At 41.6% G+C, this 24,330-nt stretch overlaps 1 protein-coding gene across 2 annotated transcripts in view; it reads left to right on the forward strand.

Moving 5' to 3' along the window:
- Positions 1-1,122: 1,122 nt before the first annotated feature.
- The window catches only part of NID2 (nidogen 2), a 58,865-nt gene continuing 35,657 nt past the window's right edge, over positions 1,123-24,330 (forward strand). For both annotated transcript variants that reach the window (XM_039320901.1, XM_039320892.1), the window contains exons 1-4: positions 1,123-1,549; positions 4,660-4,965; positions 14,166-14,392; positions 20,843-21,549. In XM_039320901.1, coding sequence (XP_039176835.1) covers positions 1,349-1,549; positions 4,660-4,965; positions 14,166-14,392; positions 20,843-21,549 — 1,441 coding nt within the window. In that variant the 5' untranslated portion in view covers positions 1,123-1,348. The remainder of the gene's footprint in view (positions 1,550-4,659; positions 4,966-14,165; positions 14,393-20,842; positions 21,550-24,330) is intronic.

Consider the following 24,330-nt stretch of genomic DNA (forward strand, 5'->3'; position numbering starts at 1 on the left):
CACACAGAGAAAGATTGGTTTCATACATTTTTGTTATAATCATAGATTATTTTAAAATATTATATAACATAATTTTTTTGTTATAAAGACAGTATAGTTTATTTTAAACAATGCAAGGGCTGAGCTTACACACTACACTGAGTGAAAAATCAATCATGACATAGTACAGTATGTGAATCCAGCCACACATCCACTGTCAGAAGTAACATCTGGACGTATGTAATTTTTCCCAGTCTTAGGTTGTCTATGTGCAATGGATACTACTCCCACAGTCTCCAACCAGCATCGACGACACATCCAGAAGATACCATATTTGGCAGAATCCTGCATGATGCTAAATATCCCTTTTCTCTCCAAGGGGGTTCCTTCCTTTTCTACAATTTTTGATGTACAGAGAGCTTTTGCATTTCTTGACAGCTATAAATATTTGTTTTTAATTTGTGCTTAAAGAAATTTACCATGAACAAATGTTTGAGCAGCCTTCAGAGTTTTCTGCAGCTTTATGCCAGTGGCAGAAGAACAGACAATGTAGCCTACCCTATTTGGAGAGGCCAGGTTGGGGATGTTTGTGCTAATTCTACTCACTGTCAGAATATGGATTAAGCAATAGCCATGTAATGGCTGTTAACCCTTCACTGAAGTTTAAACCTGTCTCACAATGCTGGTAAAGTTCCTTAATTGTCCAAATTGTCCATCGTAATTGACAGTTTGGACAATTAAGGGACTTTACCAGCATTGTTTACTACATCATTGTTTACTACATTTACTACCAGAAATGTAGTAAACTAACATCTGAAACTGTTTAGTGAATCAATGTTCTTTCATTAGAAATGGAAATATCACCCTTTGCACAGCTCACCCATATCGGTCTGCAATATCCGGCTGACCATTAGGTATAGCAAAGAGGCGCAGAAAATCGTTTCCTGCCATCTAGCCAGTCGTCTCGCGGATTTTTTGCAGCCCAGGTCTGGTTGCCTATTTTTTTGCAAGGGGCTCGACGCAGTCCAGCCAATGAGAAGTGGCATTCGGAGGCGCCAGTGGAACGGGACCCCTTGAAGTAGTTGCCCAACTCCGAGACTCCAGAGGGCCCTCGGAAGGCTTAGCCGTGCCAAGAAGCGATTAACGAGATCCAGATGTTCGCGGGGAGCTGCTGGTTGGGAGGGATTGGTCATCGCCCGGGCGGAGGGCAACCAATGGAGACCCGCGGTGGACGCCTCCGGCCCCGCCCAGGGCCAGCCCTGGGAACTCAGGGGTGGGATGCGGGGGCGGCTCTCGGGGCTGGGACTTGTGGTTCCCACTCCACGCCAGCCCGGGAGGAGCAAGTCTTTCGCAAGGGCCAAGCACAAGCATGCTCGGGAGACGGCCGCTCCTCTCTCTGCTCTTACTGCGGCTGTTGGGCTGGGGGGCTGCCCTGCCCCGTTCGCAGCTCTTCCTCTTTGGGGGGTCCCGGGGGGACCAGGAACTGCCCGAAGGAGACGACGAGACCTCGGTGCCCGTGCCCTTGCCCAGCCCGCTGCTTTTCTACGAGACCCACTTCAGTCAGCTCTACGTAAGTGCGCAGGCATAGTCAATCTCTGGCCCCTTCCCGTTTGCCCCGGAGGGGGTCGGAGGGTCGGGGCTGGGAGGGAGAAAAACCAGCCCCCTCCCCTTCCTCAACAACTGTGCGATCCATGCAAGAGCGCATGAGGGAGAACAGTCCGGACAAGGCAGCGCAGGGCGCCAGCCCAGCGGTCTACTAAGGCAGGCTTCATCTGCTCAGCTTGAGTTATGAGCCCAAGAATTTCCTGGGTACTTAATAAGGCTCTGTCTGGCTCGAAGATTTCTTTCCAGTCTGATGCTCGGTCAACTGACATCAATGGCTCTTCTTTACGCTGGCCAAGTTCTTTCCAGGAGGCCCACGTGCTTGTCGAATTAGAATTTCCCAAAGTTAGCAGCCTGACCACTGGGCCGTCCCTTCCAGTCTCCCTGGCTTTGAATTTTGGCGCACGTTGCCACATGATGGCAGATGTCTCACGTTCGTTTCAGATGGCTGAGAGCTGGCAATAGATTGTGGAATCGGAAGCCTTAAAACAGCCTTTTATCACAACCAGAGATGTGGATTATTAGTACATAACAGTTTTCGCTCCTTGCTTGGTAAATTGAAAAACCCCAGGCAAGGAATGCAGCTCTTATATAAGGCATTAAAAACCAGTTTCACCACATAGGATGAATATATTTCTGAAGTTCTCAGCCTTTCCTTTTGTGGTATATTGGGAAGGAAACATCTAGTCATGGAGTTGTATTTCAGGCTTAAAGTCAGATACCGTATTAAGCTTTTGATGGCAAAGAGCTCCAAAGATGGGAGGGGGAAAAAAAATTACAGACTAGAATTGAACCAGGAATTCCAAGGAGGAATTTTAGACTGCCCCAAAGCATCCCCTTGCTAAATTCCCACAACCATTTTTAGTAGAATCTCTCTTGCTCCCTTTTACACCAGCACTTTGTACAGCCTTTATAACCTTGAGTTGTGTTATACCTTGTTTCTCTTTGCTTCAACTTTCATATTAGGTGAAAAATACAGGTAGTCCTCGACATATGACCATAATTGAGCCTAAAATTTTCATTACTAAGCAAGTCAGTTATTAACTGAGTCGCACCCCATCTTATGATCATTTTTACTTTAGCGATGCTGGCTTGGGAATCCTGAGAGTTGAACTCCACACATCTTAAATTGCTGAGGTTGAAAAACACTACATTAAGGCAATGGGCTGTCATCAGGGAAATCCAAGTTCTAATCCCTGGTTAGCCACAGAAGCTCAGTGGGTGACTGGGCCAGTCACTCTCCCTCAGTCTAACCTGCCTCATTGGGAGGTGGGAGAAATGAAGTGCTACATACACTGCCTTGAGTTCCTGACAAAAGGTATATTATTTACCTAACAAATACATAAACAAACTGGACATGCCTTGAATAATGGCCCTGTTCACACAATATACCAAGATAATCAGTTGGTTCCTACACTACACTGAATCATAGATTATCACACTTGTGTCAGCTTAATCTAGTATGTTGGAGGAACCCAGTTTAAGATTTAGTGTCCCCTTTAATTATTTTTATATATTCACAAAGTACAGGTTTTCATGACTGCTATTTATTGGTAAAGTGACTTTCTGGTAATGCCCCTGTGGGACAATGGCCCATCAGCACAACCTCGTTATTTCACATAGTATCACATGGAAGTCATTTCATCAATAGTTACAGTTAGCTGTAAAGAGTTATTTGTTGTATTAGCTGCCTGTTTGGCAACTCTCATATTAAGGCTGTTCTGCATAAGAGCTGTGTAAGTGTGTGTATCAATTTGTTTTGTTTTTTATCTGAAGTATTTATAAGATCGTTATGTATTGTAAAATTGAAAATAAAAATTTTTACAAGAAAAAAAGAGCTGTGTAAGTTGTGGTTAAAGCTTCAGGCTAGAAAGCTGGAGGCTGCGAGTTCTAGTCCCTCTTTAAGCATGAGTCTTTTTGCCAATCACAAGGAGACTGTGAGTTCTAGTCCTGCCTTAGGCCTGAAAGCCAGTTGGGTGACCTTGGGCCAATGAGGACAAGGCTGTGACTTCTGGTCTCACTTTAGACATTAAAGCCAGCTGAATGGCTTTGGGCCAATCACGCTTTCTCAGCCAAACTCACCCCACAGAGTTGTTATGGGGCAAATAGGAGGAGGAAAGGGTATTAGATATGTTTGTAATCTTGAGTTATTTATAAAAATAACAAAGGTGGGACACAAACAAACAAATGTTGCAGATTACTGCTATGTTTTGTGAGAAATATTGTAACATCTTCTGGAGTGAGACAATGATCCACTGAACCTCACTCTTGATCTTAGGTCAGGTTGGGAGTAATGGAGGTTATCATCCAGAGTATCTGAGAACAACTGCCATATGTGAAATGAAAAAATATGGAACAAACCTAACGCTCCCTTTATTTATTTATTTATGAGACTTATATACCGCTTTAAGTGCAAGCACTCTCTAAGCGGTGTACACCAGTAAGCAATATATGTATATATTTACATTGCCCCCAACAATCTGGGTCCTCATTTTACCTACCCCGGAAGGATGGAAGGCTGAGTCAACCTTGAGCCGGTGAGATTTGAACCGCTGACCTGCTGAACATAGTCAGCTAAAGTGGCCTGCAGTACTGCACTCTAACTGCTGCGCCACCTCGGCTCTTATACCTTGTGTCTACACCCTTGTGTCTAGCCCAGTGTTTCCCAAACTTGACAATTTTAAGGCATGTGGACTTCAACTCCCAGAATTCCACAGCCAGCAACGCTGGCTGTGGAATTCTGGGAGTTGAAGTCCACATGCCTTAAAATTGTCAAGTTTGGGAAACACTGGTCTAGAACCATGATGTTTGGCCACAATTAGTCATCTTTCTGCTCAAGTTCTGAGACAGTCCAGTCAGAACACCCTTGGTCTGGATTGAAGAATTGGGAGGACTTGGAATAATAACTGTGTTCACAGTTTGATTTGAAATCACTTGAGGGATATGCTTTCTGCAGTATTGTACTGAAGAGTTTTTAACATGCGATAACTTTCTTCAATGGTTTCAGCAAATCATTCCTTTACCATTCAAAGGTGGATGTCACTTATCTCACTCTGCTTTTATTGACTGCCGTGACAGGTTGGAACCAATGGGATCATTTCAGCTCAGGATTTCCCCAGAGAGACCCAGTATGTGGATGATGATTTCCCTACAGATTTCCCTGCTGTTGCTCCATTTCTATCAGACATTGACACCAGCCGTGGACGGGGTAAAATCTATTACCGGCTGGATGATTCCAGAGACGTCTTGGAACAGGCTGCTCAGTTTATCCAAGCTGGATTTCCCACAGCCACCAACTTTGTCCCGCACCAAACCTTCATTGTCACCTGGGAGGATGTAGGAGCCTACGAAGAGGTCACCCGCAACTCTGCACCGTCCAAGCAGGTGAGTTGATGTTTTGTGACATTTTTCCTGTGATTTCTATCTGTAGCACACTGAACAGATAATGTTGACGCCATTGGGCCAGGTTGCTAGGATGCTATGAAACCTTTAAAAAAATGAGAGGAAGTATTGAACATAGAAAATTGACTGTTACACTCATTATTTGGGAGGAGGTTAGAAGATGTTGTCGTGTGGGACGTTTGAACAAGAGCTCTTGTGTCCTCATAAGATAGAGGGTGGCAAAGAGAACCGAGAGAACAAGACTCCTGACTCTCCCTCTTCTCACTCTGAAAGGCTGAGATAGAAATCGAGTGAGAAATCTGATGTCAATAGATGTCTTTGTCTTGTCAACAAGACTCTTGAATTTTGCTTGGAATGAGATAAGGACATTGTATGTATTATGCTAATAGGCTCTGCAAGAATGGGATTATATCAGGGTTTTTCCACATCAGCAACTTTAAGATGTGTGGAATTTCCCAGCCAGGATGGGGACCTAGCATGCTGACCTGGGGAATTATGGGAGTTGAGATCCACACATCTTAAAGTTTGTTGGGGGTAGAGAAACCCTGGGCCCAGAAAACAGCTGATAATCATTTTTTTAACAAGGGAAGGGAAGGGAAGGAAGGAAGGGAGGGAGGGAGGGAGGGAGGGAGGAAGGAAGGAAGGAAGGAAGGAAGGAAGGAAGGAAGGAAATTTATAATTCTTTTGAAGTTGCACAGATAATCCTGAAGATCTGAAATTCCAGATGAAACCATAAAAGCAGGAAGGAATGTCAATTTTAAAGATGCCTTTCCTGTATGGCAATCTTTTTTTTTTTTTTTTGCTTTATGGCCTTGAGGTATGCATGCTTGTTTGAAAAGAATGGGAGTTTTCTCACATTTTGCAGCCAGCAGAGATGACCCTTTGGTGGAGGAAGTGAAAATAATTTCCTATTTTGAAACTTTTGTTGCTGCTTTAAATATTTTCAGTTGGGGATGGTGGGTGGATTGCTCCAAACAATTCAATTGTATGTCAGCAGGGAATTGCCCATTTCATATTTTCCATAGAACATGGAAAAGAGACACTAATAACATTCCTATAATGGGATGGGTATGCATTTTGTTGTATTTTGTTTTCAACATGGACTCACCCACATTAAAAAAGAGAAAGAAAATAAAACCAAGCCATCCCTATCCAGATTTACTTTTAAAATGTGGAGAAACATACCAGCTTGCTATCTGGAAAAGGTCTAGGTTTTTTTTTTTTAAAAGATCTATACCAGTGTTTCTCAACCTTGACAATTTTAAGGCATGTGGACTTCAACTCCGAGAATTCCACAGCCAGCAATGCTGGCTGTGGAATTCTGGGAGTTGAAGCCCACATGCCTTAAAACTGTCAAGGTTGAGAAACACTGATCTATACTGAGATTGGTCTAGCCTGCCAGCCTTAGTGCCTTGTGAGATTTTTGAAGAATCATACACCAGCTTTAGTTTTGATTAGCTCCCATAGATAGTAGGTATACACAATTCCTATGAACCTGCCTTACAGTTCCTCAAGCCATTTCCCTCTGTAGCTTGGCTAGTTCTCATTCCTCTATCTCAAGTGGATTGGGAAACGAACATGGTACCTAGAAAACATATCCAAAGAAAAGAAATAAAAAGACAAATCTTGTAGATTATACATTTAGGTCACCATCTCCCTGGGGAACTTAAGAAAGTCCAGGAGTGGGACTTGGATGTAAACTTTTCCCTCCTTTGCAGAAGCCCCATCTCTTACATGTGAACGCACCAATGTCTTTCCAGAGGTTGTTGAAATACAGCTACCATCATTAGCCCTTAACCATTATGGCTAGGGCTGTTGAGCATTGCAGTTCAGCAACATCTATGAGGCTGTAGGTTGCACAATCAGGTTCATCATAACTGCAAGAGAAGGAGGGGAATAATGGCTTTATTGCCTCCTCTTTCATGGAAATGGGCAGGTCATGCAGAGTGCAATGCTGTGAAGCCTAGAGTGGTTTAGGAGGAAGACTGGATAAGCGATATTGCAAGCAGGATTAGACCCACAGGCAGAATCTTCTCTGTTCCTGACCTAACTTGAAATGGCTAGGACTGAACCTTGGACCTTCTACATTCAAATTCATAGTCTTTGCTCTCATCTTCTGCTGTGGATTATCTCTGAGCAAGCCCTGAACTTTATGTCTTTTCAGTTTTTGAATTTGAATGTGGGACTTTCTGTGCCCTGTTCCAGTTTCAGAGAACTGACTGTGCTGGAAGGAGATTTTGAATTAATCACACTATGAGCTGCTTCACCCTTTATTTGGAGGCCCCAAACTGCTTTGGCTAAGATCTGTTACAACAATTTCACAAAAGGTGAAAAGGGGAGAATTTGTGTCTCCAAAAACATGGTGGATGCATGCCAGGGATGCACAACTGATGTTGGCTTTTATGCATAAATGTTCGGAAATGCCTGAAAACAAGCTTAGTGTTTCATGGCTTGAGAAGAAGGTGAGGGTGAGACTGATTCAGAAGTCCATCCATCTGTATCTATGAGTATAGGATTCTCTAGTAACTCCCTGTCCAGAAAAATGAACTCTGTGCCTGCTTAGGATCTTCTTCATTTTTGTTTTTCATTTTTATATTCCAGTTTTAAATTTGGTGTTGAAAAGAGATGCCCTGGTAGAGATTCAAGATCCAGGAACCTGATTCCATTTAAATGTTTGTGTAGTTGCTGTAGAAGCTTCAAGTTTGCGTTGTCAGAGAGCATTTGAAATGGCTCTGAGACAGATCCTGAATACAGAAGAAGCTTTGCTTGCTGACATCTTTCTGAACCTATTTCCTCCCTCTAGGTCTAAGAAGAGAACCCATATTTTGGGCCCTCTTCCTTGACTTAGAGGTGAAACTGGTGTTAAGTAACTGCATTGTCTTCCATCTATTCCTTCTGTCACCTTGGCAGTTGTCCGCTTCTTTATTACTAGCAGAAAGAAAGCTTGGACTTTGGCAAGTAGAGCATGTAGAGAAAGAATTCTGATTGAGTAAATAAAAATGTTAAATCAGGATGCAGCTGGGGTGCAAAGCACAATCTCCATATTTGAGGTCTTTAAAGGGGGACTGGAAATAAAATTGATCTTATATTCATTCATTCATTCATTCATTCATTCATTCATTCATTCATTCATTCATTCAATTTCTATAGCTGCCCAACTCAACCAAGTGACTCTGGACAATGTAAACTGAAACTAGACAATGTAAACTGATTGTAAAACTGAAAAACAATTTTTAAAAATTAAGGCAATACAAAAATTATCAAGATAAATAAGTACAAATGGTAGACATGATGATGTAATGCCATTCTGTGAGTCTGTGGTGCAATCACATCCGGCATAAAGTGCTGAGTTTTGACCACTGCAGTCCAAACAGAAAAGACGTAACAGAGAGCAAAAAGTGATCCAGGGAATGATTTTGGGATTTCTGAGTTTTTAAAATGATGGGAAAACAGCTGGGTGTTGTATTCAATGGATCTCGGAGGAGCAAAGGCAGAGAGATGACCCTGAGTGAATTGCCTTCTCTCTCTGTGTGTGGAATTGCTTTCCCTTTTAAGACTCTTTCAAATGGGAGGCTGTAAATAGGAAAGCAGGTTTTCAATATTCTGTTTGGCACGTTTTAGATCTGCTTTGATATTTTTTATGTTTCCTATCTCCAATTGGCAGGAAAGTGAAATTTTGTAGTGCAATGGACAAAAGGTTTAAGGTTGCATGTGACCCTGGTACTATAGCCTGTTTCTCTGGTTTGAAAGAAGGAGAATTAAGAATGATGCATGATAAGCATCTAAATGTAGGCTTATGAAAAATGAAAGAGATGCTTATTTTTGGTCCAATCTCAGGTTATCCCGCAGAGCTGAATAGTGGAAGATGGACAGAAATACTTGTTAATGAAGTCATTTTGTTGCATCTCAGTGAAATTTTCCAGTATGTCATTGTTTTAAAAAAAGATTAGACACATTCCTGGAGGTTATCTCTAGCTACTGATCACAGTGGTTATATTTTAACTTCAGAGTTAAGGTCCTGCTGGTGGGTTCTCCTGAATCTGGTTGGTATTAGCAGGAATGCAATAAGGAAAAGGAAATTGTTTGGTCTGACCAACGTGAGGCTCTTTGTATGTTGATCGAAGGGGAGGAGTTAGCAGAAGACATATTTGCAACAGAAGGTGCAGGAGGAGAAACTAGAGATATAATGTTTTATATCTAACTAGAGATATCATGTTTTCTAGCAGGGTATGGTGGTGAATTTTGCTCCCCATTCCCCCCCCCATAAACACAATGTTGTTCCTCCAGAAGGAGTGGTAGAATGTGCCCCTTTTGTGTCACCTTTGACAGGGGTTCCCTTCTCAAAAGTCCATTGAAAGTGGCTTTGTAAATAAGCATCAAACTGACCTTTCCTGTTGCCCTTTGACCCTTAAGTCCCTGGATCCTTTTATCTGTCAATTTTCCCCTTTAAAGCTCTCAGCAAGCTATTGGTTTCCTTGTGACCCTTGTTTGTTCTTTCACCCTCCATTTGTTTGCTCAGGGCACGATCCACCAGGGAAAGTTCTGTACACCGGAGCTACAGAAGAACAGCTTCTGGCAGGATTCCTACATGCTTTTCATTCTTGGCAAAAGAGATTTCTGCAGAGCTTCTGCAGCAGATCAGGCTCTGAATCGTGTCCTGCTTGGTTTTAGTGCTTTCATGCCAAATTCTCTCCCTCCCCCTCCCTGCCTTATTTGCCCAGGTTTCTAACTCCCTGGTGTTTTTCCTTCCCAGATCTCTCCCTCCCAACTCACCCAAATTAGCCCTATTTACACAGCTCAGCAGTTCTGTAGGTCTGCCTATGTGCCATTTGACAACAATCCCTCCTTTATAACTCTGACAGGAATGATGAGGGCTTGCCATCTGAAAATGCTCAGAATCTGTGAAATGAGAGCCCCTCCCTGATCCCTGGATACTGCTGAGAGCAAATGGCTGTAGCCCACAAACTTCTTTCCATGACTTACAATATCCCGTTCCTGTTAGGGAAAAAAAAATCAGCATTAAAAGAACTCTAGCCTATGTTTTTTTGAAAGAAGCCAACTCTCAGTGGTTGTGTACATGCTTTGCATGGAGAAAATGCTGGGTTTGAGCCCCACAAATGCCAAGAGCTGCACTGTAGAAGACTTTTCCTTAAGAGTTTATAAGTTGCTTGGGTAGCTACACCATAGTCCTGTTCTGGGAGATTGAAAGGAGATGGAGACTTTAGGTGAGCTTAACCTTCTTTCCAAGGTGCCATAGAAAATAGTTTTGACTTAGAATGATGGGAACCATGGTCAGAAGTTGAGCTGGCTCAAGATAGTTTTTGGCCCATCAAATAATTTGCCTAGTTCAGGGGGTTTCAAACTTGGCCCTTTTATGACTTGTGGACTTCAACTCCCAGAATTGAAGTTGAAGTCCACAAGTCATAAAAAGGGACATGTTTGAAGATCCCTGGCCTAGTTTGTCTTGGTTCTTTGCCCAAAAGCCAGTTTAGCCTTGGGGTTTGGGGCTGAGATGAAATAGGGCTGAACTGCTTAAACAAGAGGAGACTGCACTGTAGTTGAGGTGGCAAGATAAGGTGCAGAGTAGACTAGCCATATGGCACATATAAAGCTGTATTCAGTATCTCTGCCTATTTCCTTCCACTCCTTTCTCCTCCCAGCAGATGACAGGAGAGACATCTGTTTCCCTTGGCAGCTATGTCTCTAGAAAAATGCATCAGGCATTAAAGAGTCTGAAATGATTCTTGCATTGTTTCCACTGCTATTACTGAAGTATATAGCATATTTGGGCACATGGTTCAAGAATTTGTTGGACAATGAGAAGTACTTCTTAGGATGCTATGGCATGACCATTAGATGATCTGGAGCAAACTTGGCAACTTTAAGATGTGTGGACTTCCATTCTTGCCTATAAAATGGGAATAATCTTATTATTGGTGGTCCTTTGGGCTATCTATAAGAGAGGCATTGCCTTCAGTGACAAACAATATTGTGAAATGTGAATATGAGTTTTGGGGGTCTCGAGCATGGTAATTTGCAAAGAAATGGTAATAATTTTTTAGACAGTATTTCCTTTCCTGAATCCAGTGCCTTTCATTTGTTGGGACAAAATCTGGAGGACATCTGGTTGTGAAGAGTGATCTAGGGATTGGAAGATTTCCTTGAATGCAAAGGTTTTGAGCTTCAATATTGGACAAACTCAATTCCGCCATTAGAAGTATAGAGCAAATATTCCCAATACTCTGAGTGTCAGTATTTGCTGACAATCTCTATATCACCATCGTCATCACCTTCATTGGTGCTGGCAAGGCTTGGAAAGATTTTCAGATATTGTTTTGGAGGTTAGATGAATCAGATGGCTTTCTCTGGTTACTTAGTATCATAGAATCATAGGCCTGGAGGGAACCTTGGATGTCTTCTAGTCCAAACCCCTGCTTAAGGCAGGAGAATTTATATCATCTCAGACAGATAGTTGTCCAATATTTTCTTGAAAACCTCCAGCAATGGAGGGAGGCAAGCCATTCAACTGATTAATTGTTCTCATGCTTAAGAAATTTCTTCTTAATTTCAGGTTGGACCTCTCTTTAACAAGCTTCCACCTGTTGCTTCTTGTCATACTCTCATGTGGTTTGGGGAATAGGTTGACCCCTTCTTTTTTGTGATAGATCTTCAGGTACTGGAAGATAGCTATCATGTTAGACTAGACATACCTAGTTCCCTTAACTGTTCATTGTACGATTTAGCCTCCAAGCCTCTTATCTTTGTTGCTCTTTGTACTCTAGTTTCTAGAGTCTCAGCAACTTTTTGGTATCATGATGACTAGAAATGGACACAGTATTCCATGTGTGGCCTCACTAGTATAGTACAAAGTGGTACTATCTCTTCTCCTGATGTTGATGCTGCCCCTCTGTTGATATAGCCTAGGACTGCATTGGTCTTTTTGGCAGCCACGACATACTGCTGGCTCATACCTAAGTGGTTGTCCACTGGGACTAGGACAACTAGGACAACTAGTTACTACTTCTGAGCCAGGTACCACCTATTCTGTACCAGTGCACTTGGTCTTTCCTGTCTAAGTGCAGGACCTTACTTTTCTCACCAATAGAACTGCATCTTGTTGCCTAGGTCCCAATGCTCAAGTCTGACAAGATTCTTTTGAATCTTGATTCTATCTTCAAAAGTGTTAGCAATTCCCTCCAGCTTTTCCCAGGTAGCGATGTCAAGCTGATTGTTCTGTTGTTTCCTGGATAGATTGTTGTGCCTTAAAATTATGACTACTTAAGGCAAGAGAAAAATAGTCATTACGGACAATGAAATACTAAAAATGATTTATATGACTGAGGTTGCTATGGAGTTCAGCATCTGCTCCTCCATGAACAGAAAGTTTTTTTTCCTGAATTAATGCTAGACTTCCAGTTCTTAATTTGGGCTGTGTTCATCCCTTGGATTCATGTCCCCGGATATGTCAAGAGATACTATCTTTTTATTTATTTACTTAGCACTTATAAAGCAATGTTCTGAGAAGGGAATAAAAAAGATCTTGGCCAGAAGCTTCTTAATTTCATTAGGGATGTCCAGTTTTGCTATTCTTGGGGGGCCATCCAGGTCTCCAGATGTATATTTTTACATGCAGTCTGACTGTTGCTTGCATTGTGTCAGGGATGTTAGAAGGTCTGCAATCCCAAGGGATGCTGAATTACAGTGCCCAGATTCCTCACGAACTCACCATGCTGTTAGGGGGTGTCAGGAGTTATGTAGCTATTCTGTAACATATAAGATACTATTGGATAAAGCTATCTTTGTAGCTGTTCAGATAAGATGTAGCAGTCAATAGGCATATGTGTTGAAAATTTTCACCTGTTTTGTGGTTCCTTATAAAGCTGTTCACATGTTATAGTATTGTTTTGTTCTTATGTATTGCTCCTCTTTATTTACGAATGACATGGCTCAACGGTGAGGCCCATGGTTACACATGCAAAGCCTAAGATTTAGCCTCTCCTCATTTAATCACAGAATCAGTGTCCACCTGAGCATTTGGTCTGGGACTTTTGTGCTGCAGACATGGGTCAAGTCTTCTCCCTTTTTTGGTTATCAAATATTGTAGCTTTCACTTCTGTTTTTGGCCTGGATGGGAACTCTTCCTGAAATCGAAATCTCTTTTCTGGTTCCCAAGTGGATGATTATGAAAAAGAGGAAAATATTTTTCCCTTGTAGCTGGGAAAAAAAGACATTTACTAAAGGCCAGGAAGATAAAACAGGAGGACAGAAAGATAAATGATGCTGGCAAGGCAGTTTTATAAGGGCTTGAGATCTGGGGGAAAATAGTGGAAGGGAAATCTCCTTCATGATTAATTACAGAGATCTTACTTCTTAAGTAGATTTTTTTTAAAAAAATAAATGATTATACATACAGCATTTATAGTATCCTCTCTTAATCTGGTTGTTAAGTATGCAAGCTGCAAACACTTGAAACTATAGTCACGCTGCATCTGGAGGACATTTTAGTTTAATGAATTGTGCAAACCCAGAAAATTGAACTAATTGATAAGTGCAGGAGGGACTTCAGTAGCTCATATTAGTTTTCCCTGGGACAAACAGAATGCAAGGAAAAAAACCCGTAATACAGAACTGCAGATAAAAAAGAGGGAATGGACTAATTTCTTAATTAAAATGGGGGCATACAGCAGAGTTATTAAAATATTTTGAAGAACTAGAGTTCAAAGAACTGAATGAACTTTCCTCCACATAAATCTTTATAATGGCCCTGTGAAGTGAGTTAGTATAATTGCCCTTGTATTGCAGATGCAAAATATGCAGGATTCTAGGAGTAAGGTCATGAAGTGAGTTGATGAGAAAAGGAAGATCTGAATTCGATGTTTGCTTGCAACCACAAAACTACATCTCGCTCCCTTAATTATGTTTGTCCTCTTGTCTGTGGAGATGCTCAGTCATCCAGGTCATGGTTGTCTGAAAGGTGCTTTTTCAAAAGGCACTACTTCAGTCTGAACTGAAGAAGTTTCTTGGATGAAAAGTGAAACATCGTCAAGGAAAAACAAAGTAAAAGCACCTTTGGGGCATGTTGTCCTCTTGGACTAATCCAGGTTTAATTTATCCATGGTGCTGCCTTAGGGATGTCAGAATTTGATCCCCTTCTCTCTCTCTTTTTTTTTTATGCTTTGCAGCGCAACACCTTCCAGGCTGTCTTAGCCTACAGTGATGCAGATGCCTATGCCCTTTTCCTTTATCCTGAAGATGGGCTCCAGTTCTTTGGAACACGTCCCAAGGAATCCTATAATGTCCACTTGGAGCTCCCAGCTCGAGTTGGCTTCAGCAGAGGGGATTACCAACGGAGGGAAGGACCTTACCTCAGCATCACCAGCAGTGAACAAACTGTCAAAAACCTCTATCAGTAAGTACCCGCTGTGAGGCTTTCCATTTGTGTATTGTCAGTGTCAGTCCTGCAAAGTAGATTAGGGCTCCACCTAAGATTAGATTAGAACAGGGGTCCTCAACCTTGGCAACTTTAAGACTTGTGGACTTCAACTCCTAGCTTTGCTGGCTGAGGAATTCTGGGAGTTGAAGTCCACAAGTCTTAAAGTTGCCAAGGTTGAGGACCCCTGGATTAGAACCTTTGTTGAGATAGGCTTTAGTAAAATAATCTTGCAAGTCTACCTACGTCTTTCTTTCCCTCCCTCCCTTATACCTTAAGGAGCCAGGAGAAAGTCCATCTCTTTCTCATATTCTCTCTTCACCTTTCAGCTTAACCTGTGCTTCTTCTGCACCTGCTGTTCTTCTAACAGCTTCTGGTTGCCTTCTCTGAGGTCATCTCCGTGGCTTCCTATAGTCTGCCACTTAGGCATATACTGATATCATTAAAGATTTGGACAGTGAAAGGAAACAGGATTGGAGAGAAAACTTTTAGCTCAATATTGGTCTGAAAGGTTTCGGGGAATATGGAGGAAACCTCTGTTCTTTGGCTGAAACCCAGGATTAGATTGTGGTACGTAAAAAGGCCTCTGCTTCCTACAGTGAAAGTAAATGAGTTGGCTCCTTGCACAGTGTTCCTGATGGCTGAGGCTAGATGAGAAGAGAGCACTCTGTAATGATTTGAATCCCACTTTTGGATTGCTTTTAATGATAAAAGTGGGCTGTAGATTTCACGAACAGATAAATAAAACAGGAAGCCTGGATGTCCAGCTGCACTTTGCTCCCTTTTATTGACTTTTATTCAGTCTTTAGGAGGTGGAGGACTAGTGGTGTCTACTTGGTGTTGCGTGAGTGTGTGCGCATGAAAACAAGATGGCAGTCACAGCAGCGTGATCAGACCTTGCCTCTTTTATTCATGCATTGATGTTGTGTGCACATATAAGAAGGTGTGTTGTGCTGCTACAACGGCCTTTTTTTGACCCCTGCCAATTACTCTCATTTCTATCAGTGCGAGAAATACATCTGGTGGTTATTACAATAGGCTAGCATTTTTTTCTGGTACTTTTCCTTTCCTTTCCTTTTGCCACCATTAGTATTTTTTTAGGTGGGAAGCATTCAGTTCTGAATTTGAAATGATACTCTATAGCAAAAGTGCCACTTTAAACCTGATTTATTTACTTGCTTGTTATTTAGATTTAAATTTTGCCTTTTGTTCAGGAGATAATGGCAGTGTGCATAGCACTCCCTACTCCTATTTTTCCCTCTAATCTATGAGTGGATTGAGGTGTGAGTGTGTGACTGGCTCGAAGGCATTCAGTGAGCTTCCATGACTGAGAGTGGACTAAAATTTGAATCTCTGCTACCAGCCTAACATCTTAACCACTACACCAGTTCACTGGCAGTGGGTAACTATATATGAAGGTAAACTTGACCACAAGAACTACTGCCATTTGCAATGTGCAGCCATTGGAAATTTTGAGTGCATTTTTGATTCATGGAAACATGAGGCCAACTGTGCTCAACATGTAGCATTCACTGTTCAGTCATCAATCACCAATTATGAATCCTAGAATCCTCTGTTTCATTCCGCTATTTTTATTTACTCTGCATGTTTATATACTGTGTCCTCATCATCCATAAGAGATTTCAGGGCATTCATAAGCAAATACAGGTTAATAGTAGTAATGAAAATAATATAAGGCATAACGACTATGAAACCAGCAAACAAAATCAATCAACCAATCAAGATTTATTTAGATTAAGCTTAATATTTACAATCTCTGGGCAAACAGGAATGTTTTTCATTTAGTGCCAAAGTAAAAGCAAATTTGGCACAAATGCAATCTCTTGTCTTTATGGAGGGGTCCTCAGCAAACAAACTGGTTTGGAAAGGCTTATGGACTAAAGATCATAAGAAGATTTTTTACTAGATCAGACTTAAAACTCATGCATCCTGGTTCTTTTTACCATGGAATTGGAGATTTATAGAACTCATCTATTCCAAAACACTAGTAGAATCTGCTAGAACAATGTTTCCCAATTATAGCAGCTTTCAGATCTAATGAGAACTTCCAGAATGGGGATTTCCACAGTTCTCATTAATTGCAGTGCTGACCATGAACATTTGGGATGTAACTTCTACACATCTGGAAATTAAATAAATTTGGAAACTACTGTAGATTGAGGGTGAAGGTCATTCTCTGAGCTTGTGGGTTGGTTTTGTGTGGTCAGTAGGACTTGTGATGGGTCTTGTAATTGGGAGGTTACATCAGGTGAGGGTCATTAAGAGGTGAAGTGCTGGTTGGGGGGATGTTACATGGGTTGATGCTGTCTCTGGCTGGCTGTGTGGTTGATTTGGATTCTGAGGGGTTCATAGCCTGGTTGTAGGTCAATGTGTCTGTTGATGGAATTGCTTGGTGAGTGTCATGCTTCGATGAACTCATGAGTGTGGCTGATGATTTTTGTGTTGGTCCAATAGAATTGGTGCTGTTTGGTGTCAATGTGGGTAGAAATAGGAGTCTATTGCATGTTTCCTCTTCACATGTGAATTTCATCCGAGGGCATATATTATTGAGTAGATAGTGTGTTCTTCAATTTGGGAGCATTGGATGATGAACAAGGTGTAATCAATATAGTGTGTCCAGAATTTTGGATGGATGGTGGATAGAGCTATGGATTCGAGTTGTTGCATGACTGCTTCTGCTATTAGGTCTGATATAGGTGATCCCATAAGAGGGTATCTTGTATTTGTACATTTTCCTGTTGAACTTGAAATATGTGTTGAGATCCAGGAATTTCATGATGATTTCTGTGGACATGGGGTGTTCTGTAGTGGCATCTGCTTTGTGGGTATGGTATTCGGTGAGAAGGTGGTGTATGGTTTGTTTAGCCAGGTCAATGTCAATCGAGGTGACGAGAGCAGTGATGTCAAAAGAGATCATGATTTCTTCCTTGTTGATCTTGGTATGCTTTATGCATTGGAGAAATTGTTCTGGGGAGTTTACTGAGTGGTTGAATCATTGAGCAGCTGTCTTTTCCTCTTCAGGGTTTTTGCTAGTTTGTATGTTGGTGTTCCAGGTAGAGACATAATTTGGTGATCCCATTCTTGTGTATTTTGGGGAGTCCATAGAACCTGGGGGTTGAGGAGTCTTGTGATTGCATGTGCAATAGAGAACTGGAAACCTGCATCTACCACAAATCCACACACAAGGACCAGATCCTCAGCTTCACAAGAAACCAACCCACTGCATACAAAAGAAGCTGTGTCCAGACCCTCTTCAGAAGGGCCAGACACACTACAACACCACAACACTAAGAAAAGCAGAAGAGAAGCAGCTGCTTGACATCTTTCTCAAGACATTGACCTGCAACCAGCCTAAAACACTTCAAAATCCAAATCAACCACACAGCCAACCAGAGACATCATCGATCCTCAGCCAACCCACACAAGCCCCCTCACGAGCACTTCACTTCCCAATGATCCTCACCTGATGTAAGACTCATCACAAGACTCTCACTGCACACTTCCACCTAACCCATCACAAGACCCATTGCAAGACCCTCACTTGACACACCCACACCTGACTCATCACAAGACCTATTGATCACACAAAGCCCTTATAAACAGAAAAACACTGACACTGACATCCCCTAAACTCTGCTGAAGATGTTACCTAGTCTGGTAATGAAACATTCAGAAACCAACCCACAAGCTCGGAGAATGAATCTTCATCCTCATCCTCCACCCAAGCTACAGATATTTGCCACTATTACAATATTACTGTAGATTATCTCTGATAATTGATCATCTATGACCGTCTTCAAACCTCAAATCTTGCTATTTTTTTTGCTATTCATCTAGTAAGAAAAGACAGAGTTATTACATCCCTGGTAAATTGTCATTATCCTCTATTACTTGGTGTCATCCATAGGTCAGACACTAGTATTATGAATAATCCAAAACATTGACATGGAGTAAAGATCCAGTATCCAAATGAGCTAGCCATCAGGATGTGTATGTGTTGGCATGCTGGTTGGGAATGCTGGGAGTTGAAATCCACATATCTGAAAAGCTACCAAGGTTGAGAAACAGATAAAATCTGTTGGATTTTCTATCGGTCTAGATAAAAATAAAAAGTCTTCTGAAGGTCCCCTTCTGAAATGTTGGCTTCTATCTCATTCCCAGCTCCATGTCAATAATTGTGGCTTGGCCTGATGGGTGTTGTAGTCCATTATATCTGGAAAGTATTAGGATAGGAAAAGCTGCTTATTAAGGAGGATGAAGAAGATCAATGCAATCTATTGGAATATCTTATTAAGAGCTACTTATTTGTAGCAGTTCAGACTTCATAGCATTAAAGTGCCTGGGCAGAGAACGGGAGGCAAAGGTTTAGATTTTTCATTGAAACATGACCATTGCAAGGAATCGAGCTTGTAAAAGAACAGCTGCCATATATAATTCCCACTATCAAAAACCAGCTGTTCCCTCTCTTGGATCTGGCTGGCTTGAGAAGCATCTGCATAAATAATGGCAAAGGAGCGACTGCTACATAAACTTTTTACAAAGAATATTTTATTTGTTTAGATAGGCTAGGAATTTATATCTAAATATTTAACCAGTTATTTTATGATACAAATGTTAGTCCAATGTTTGCACAATGAGCACAAAAGGAACAACTACAAGTACACACAAAATTAGTCTCTTCCCTAGCCCACACCACCCATCCATATTTTAGCAGTTAATTGTATCTAATTGTCTGCTTAACTCAGGGGTCTTCAAACTCGGCCCTTTTATGATTCATGGACTGCAACTCCCAGAATTGGCTGAGGAAGTTGCAGTCCATAAAAGGGCTGAGTTTGAAGACCCATGGCTTAACACAAGTAAGGGTAGGAAATCCAGCAGCCCTTGAGTCTCTACTTCAGTAATGGTTACATTTCTAGTTCCATTTCCTCCTGACCTTGGCCCCATATCAGATGTTCCCTTGATTCTTTCCTGCCTTCCCAAACTCTCCTCTCCCTGGATAATTATGTGGCTCCTGATTTTTTTTAAACTTTCTGTTATTTCTCTCTTTCCACTTCTCCAGTGCAAATATTTTGCTTCTTTGCTTCTTGATTCCTTCAACTAGTCTATGCTCAGTGGGTACATTAATATTGATTCCTCTCTACCATTTGGAATCCAGTTTCATCTGTGCTATATGGTTGCTCAGCTGTATGGCTAATCCAGGTCAGATGGTTGCCCCCCACGCCAATATTTCTCCTTAATGAGGCCTGCAGCTACTACTGTAGTTAGTAATGTGATCTAGGTATCTGTGGATGGAGAAATGTCCATTACGCTCCTTTTCATTTTTATAGCTGTTCATATTCATTGATATGTACCTTGTCTTTTACCTCAACATCAAATGGATGTTCAAGGTCATTGACAAGAACAAAAAGAAATGCCTAAACAAATGTAAAGGTGCACATTTAGAAACATTATTAAAAATAATAAAATAATAATCAAATCCCCATTTGATATAAGCTGAATCTTATGAGCCATGCCTCATCATTCTGAAAGCAAAGACGACAGGAATCAAATAAAGTTCTTGGACAAATGAGTTTTGTTGCTTGGGAATGAGGTGAGACAACATCATGGCCTCTCTAAGCAGATGTATCTTCAAAAATTTGTGCTATGCAGCAGATTTTTATGGAAATAGAGAATGTATAATTTTTTGAAATAAATAAGGATGATTATGATTCCAGGACTGTACTATATGACAGAACTTTATTTCCAAAGCATAAAGAGATTTTTGGGTTATCCCAATCTTCCTATTTGTTCCTTATTTCCCTTCCTGCTTGTACCATAATTTATTAGATAGCAACCTTGTATATTAGGCTATGCTTTATTTGTGCTAGCAGCCTCCCCAAATGAGAAATATACCAGATTTCCCCATTCCAGTAACCAGTGACATTTGGGTGAGCCCTGGGGAAAATAAGATGGAAGACTAGATCATCCATGGTTTGATTTCTTCATAGTTCTTCTCTTACATCCTTTCAATATTTGCATACCCATCCCTTGTTACTCTTTCTTTGGGAAGGGGTGCGGTTCTAGATATTTTTACCTACTATTGGAAATCAAATGATTGAAAGCTTCTTCTTTGTGAAAGTGTGTGTGTTATGTATGTCTGTGCGCGTATGCATGCTGCCTTTCTATTTTAGTGTGCATTGCCACTCCACAAGTATAATTTTTTTTTTACCCAATAGGAAGAGAACTGTATTTGAAACACTCCCTTCCACCTCTGAAAAAAAGAAAATTAGACATAACTCCAATGCTTTGTAATCCAAACAGTCTTCCCATTTTATTATGGGTGAGGAAAGGTAGTGTTATTTATTTTAGTAAATTTAATGTTTAGTTCATGCTATGTCTGGGTCTAACTTTTATTCTGTCTTCATGCAGGATCAGCAATGCAGGGATCCCGGGTCTATGGGCCTTCCATATTGGCAGCACTTCCCCATTGGATAATGTGGTCCCAGCTACAGTGGGTGGGAAGTTTTCTCCTTCTCCAAGAAATCCAGAGAGCAGCTCTGTTTATCACAGTGCTTTGGAGGCTGAATACCCTGACTTAAGACTTGATTATGCAGATCCCTTCTATGATGGGACTGAAGATGACTTTGAGTACTTGCCTATAAACCCCACTAAGCTGGCTCCTGAAATGGAAGCCAGCACTGGACCAAATCTTCATGATGAACTAGATCATAGCAAGCCAAGGCCTTCTGGTGCTGAACAGGATTTAGAACTGGAATCTGCATTTCATTACCCGGCATCTAGACATCCTCCATCTTATTCTGTCCTGGATTCTATCTCCTTATATCCAGTAGAGGAAGCACCATCTGCACCATCTTCTGAAGAAAAGACTCTGTCCCTATCTACGGTGTATGAGAGCCCAATTGAGGCAGTCACTGCCACCTTGTTGGGACACCTTGGCAATGAAGATGCCCGACTGCCTCAGGAAGAAAAGAGAGTCTCCCCTTTAGACACAGAACTCTTTCCTGTCTACCCAGAAGGTGAAGTTATTCTTGAAAGCTTCCCAGATCATGCTCCTCCCTTCAGCTCCAGGAGACGAGTCATTGGTATAAATGAGGATGTTAGTTTCAACCCTGATGGTAAGTTCATAAGACGTCCTAATAACCATATTCTGAACTTCTGATCTCTAAATCATGTTTGAAACTACTGCTAATGCTGCACGATGTTCAAAGTAGTGGCTGTCACTTTTAAAATCTCTCAGGGCTTGAGTATCCTAGGCCATTGTTCCTTGGCACAATATGATTTGAAATAGCTATTGTTCTTATTACGGTTATAGTTTTAACCGTGTTATTGTATATTAGGAATATAAGCTACCTAGGTCAGTCATTATTGAAGTGATCTAGGAGACCAGACAAATATACAAATGAACAAACAAGCAAAATTCTAGGAAGTCCTGATTGCTGACAAGAATAGCAGCCCATGGGGACATAGAATAAGTCAGGTTGTTGATATTTAGCATATTGACTGTTGAAAATTATTCATTTAGACAGAGAGAAAGGAGGTTGATTATAACCCTTTACATCATGAAACAGGATACCCAGCAGCGAGGAAATGTTGTATACTAGTAACTTGCACAGCACAAATAGCTATATCCAGTGCTTTGTTTGTAAAAAAAAAAAAAAAAGGTGCCGGAACTCACACACAGCTAGGGCTCCAGTCGAAAGCCCTTTATGGTGCGGGGGAGGGGGGGAAGAAACCACTTTAGGGAGCTTCTGAGGTGCAGATCATTCACCTGGAAAAGGTCTGTCTCCTCTCTGCCGCTCCGATCTGAGGCCAGGGGACACGTCCACAGCCCCCTGCGGCCAAATCTGGGCTCCAGAGACCTGGAAAAGACCTCTGCCACCCGGATCTATGGCCACAGAGCATGTTTGTGCCCCCCCCCACGGCCTGATCTGGAGGCCTTTTCCAAGCCTCTGGAGCTTGAATTGGGCCACACAGGGGCTGCAAAATCGCTCCGCAGCCATTGATCTGGGCTCCGGAGGCTTAGAAAAGGCCTCCAGAGCCTGGATCGGCCATGGGGGGAGGGGGCGCAAAATTGCTCTGCAGCCATAGATCCGGGCAGTAGAGGCCTTTTCCAGGCCTCCGGAGCCCAGATCAGGCTGCTGGGGGTCCGCAAAATCGCTCTGCAGCCATACCTGTACTCGCGCTGGCAGCTTAGAAGGAACCAGTTTTCCCATTCAAAAAAAGGTGCCGGAACGCCATTCTGTGCGTTCTATGACAAAAAAAGCCCTGGCTATATCCCAGTCTTAATCTAATATCACCCTCTAAGTAATAGCACTTAACAATAGCTATTGCTATATAGCTTAGACTTATATAACCACTTCATAGCCTTTACAGCCCTCTCTAAAGTAGTTTAAAGTCAGCATATTGCCCCCAACACTCTGGGTCCTCATTTTACTGACCTTGGAAGGATGGAAGACTGAGTCAGTCTTGAGCCGGTCAGGATCAAACCTCTGGCAATGGGAATATAAAATTAGCCTGTAATCGTGCATTCTAACCACTGTACCACCATGGCTCTATATGCAATCAAGTTACTGATATACTGCAGTTAACTCCCATTTTTCATCCTCTAGGCTTTGCGCTCCAAATAATTGACAGGAGATGATGTGGGTGTTCAAAAAACAAAACAAAACAAAAAAAACCCCAACCCTCAGTAAGCCTCCAGCTTTTAATGCCAGTTGAATCCGAGCATTGGGGGTGCCAAGCACTTAGCAGGCCATACTTTTTGCTGTTGGATTATTTATGAATAACACAGATTTCTGTTTAGCAAAGATTCTCCCCAAGGAGACCATATTCTCAGGTCCAATGTGACCCTGAGGCATGGAGAAAATAAATGTATGCATGGTTCAGCACAGCTTTGACATTTCCTTTAGGTCACCATTAACAACAGTCCTGGGCCACATGCTTTTGATTTGTAATGATTTGTTTATTCAACAGGCCACTGGGCAAGGACATTTGCTGGCATAACATCAGATGATACCCAGCTTTACATCTCAGTCTCAGGCTAAACAATGTTGCTGTAAAAGTCCTGTCCTGGTACTTAGAGGCCATAAGGGTGTAGATGAGGGGTGGGGATGGGAACAGGCTAAAGCCTAACCCTTTAAAGCCTAAACTGGCTTTAGTTTCAAGGACCTGATTTTTACAATGCTCAATGAGCAAATGTGAGTTGTTTGTAGAGATCCATCTTGTATGCTAACAATGTCTTTACCTGGATTGGGAGGCAATTGCAATAGCTACTCATCTGCTAATTACCTCCTGTTTAGATAATTGTAATGCTCAGCATGGTGCTACTCTTGAAGACCATTTAGAAGTTATTGGTTCAAAGTGCACAGATGGTTATAAGAACCAGTGCTCTGTGAGCTGCACTGGTTACTGAGGGGCTTCCCAATACAATTCACAGGACTGATGTCATCTATAAAGCCCTTCATGGTTTCAGTCCTCATTATCCATGAGACTTTTTCTTATTGTTTCTGCCTGACTAGTAACATCTGGAAAAGTTGGCATCTTCCAGGTCTAAGCTACCAAACCTTGTTATTTTGGGGGATCTAGTAGATGTTAGGAGCCATGCCTACCCTATGGAATGACTTGCTCCCTGTGATCTGTATGAGATAGATAGATAGATAGATAGATAGATAGATAGATAGATAGATAGATAGATAGATAGATAGATAGATAGATAGATACGTAACCGTTATAGTCATTTTTTTTATTGTGGGCACATTGGCACACATTAAAAATGAAATTTTATTCCTTGCTCTCAAAAGTGTACACATACATAACACACATTTAAACATGGTGTATATAACATATGTATAAACTTACACCCTTACATATAAATAACATATAAGTATTAATCACTG

This window comes from Crotalus tigris, unplaced genomic scaffold, assembly GCF_016545835.1.
Source record: "Crotalus tigris isolate CLP2741 ecotype Arizona unplaced genomic scaffold, ASM1654583v1 scf7180000017605.3043972, whole genome shotgun sequence".
In the NCBI taxonomy this organism is placed as follows: domain Eukaryota; kingdom Metazoa; phylum Chordata; class Lepidosauria; order Squamata; family Viperidae; genus Crotalus; species Crotalus tigris.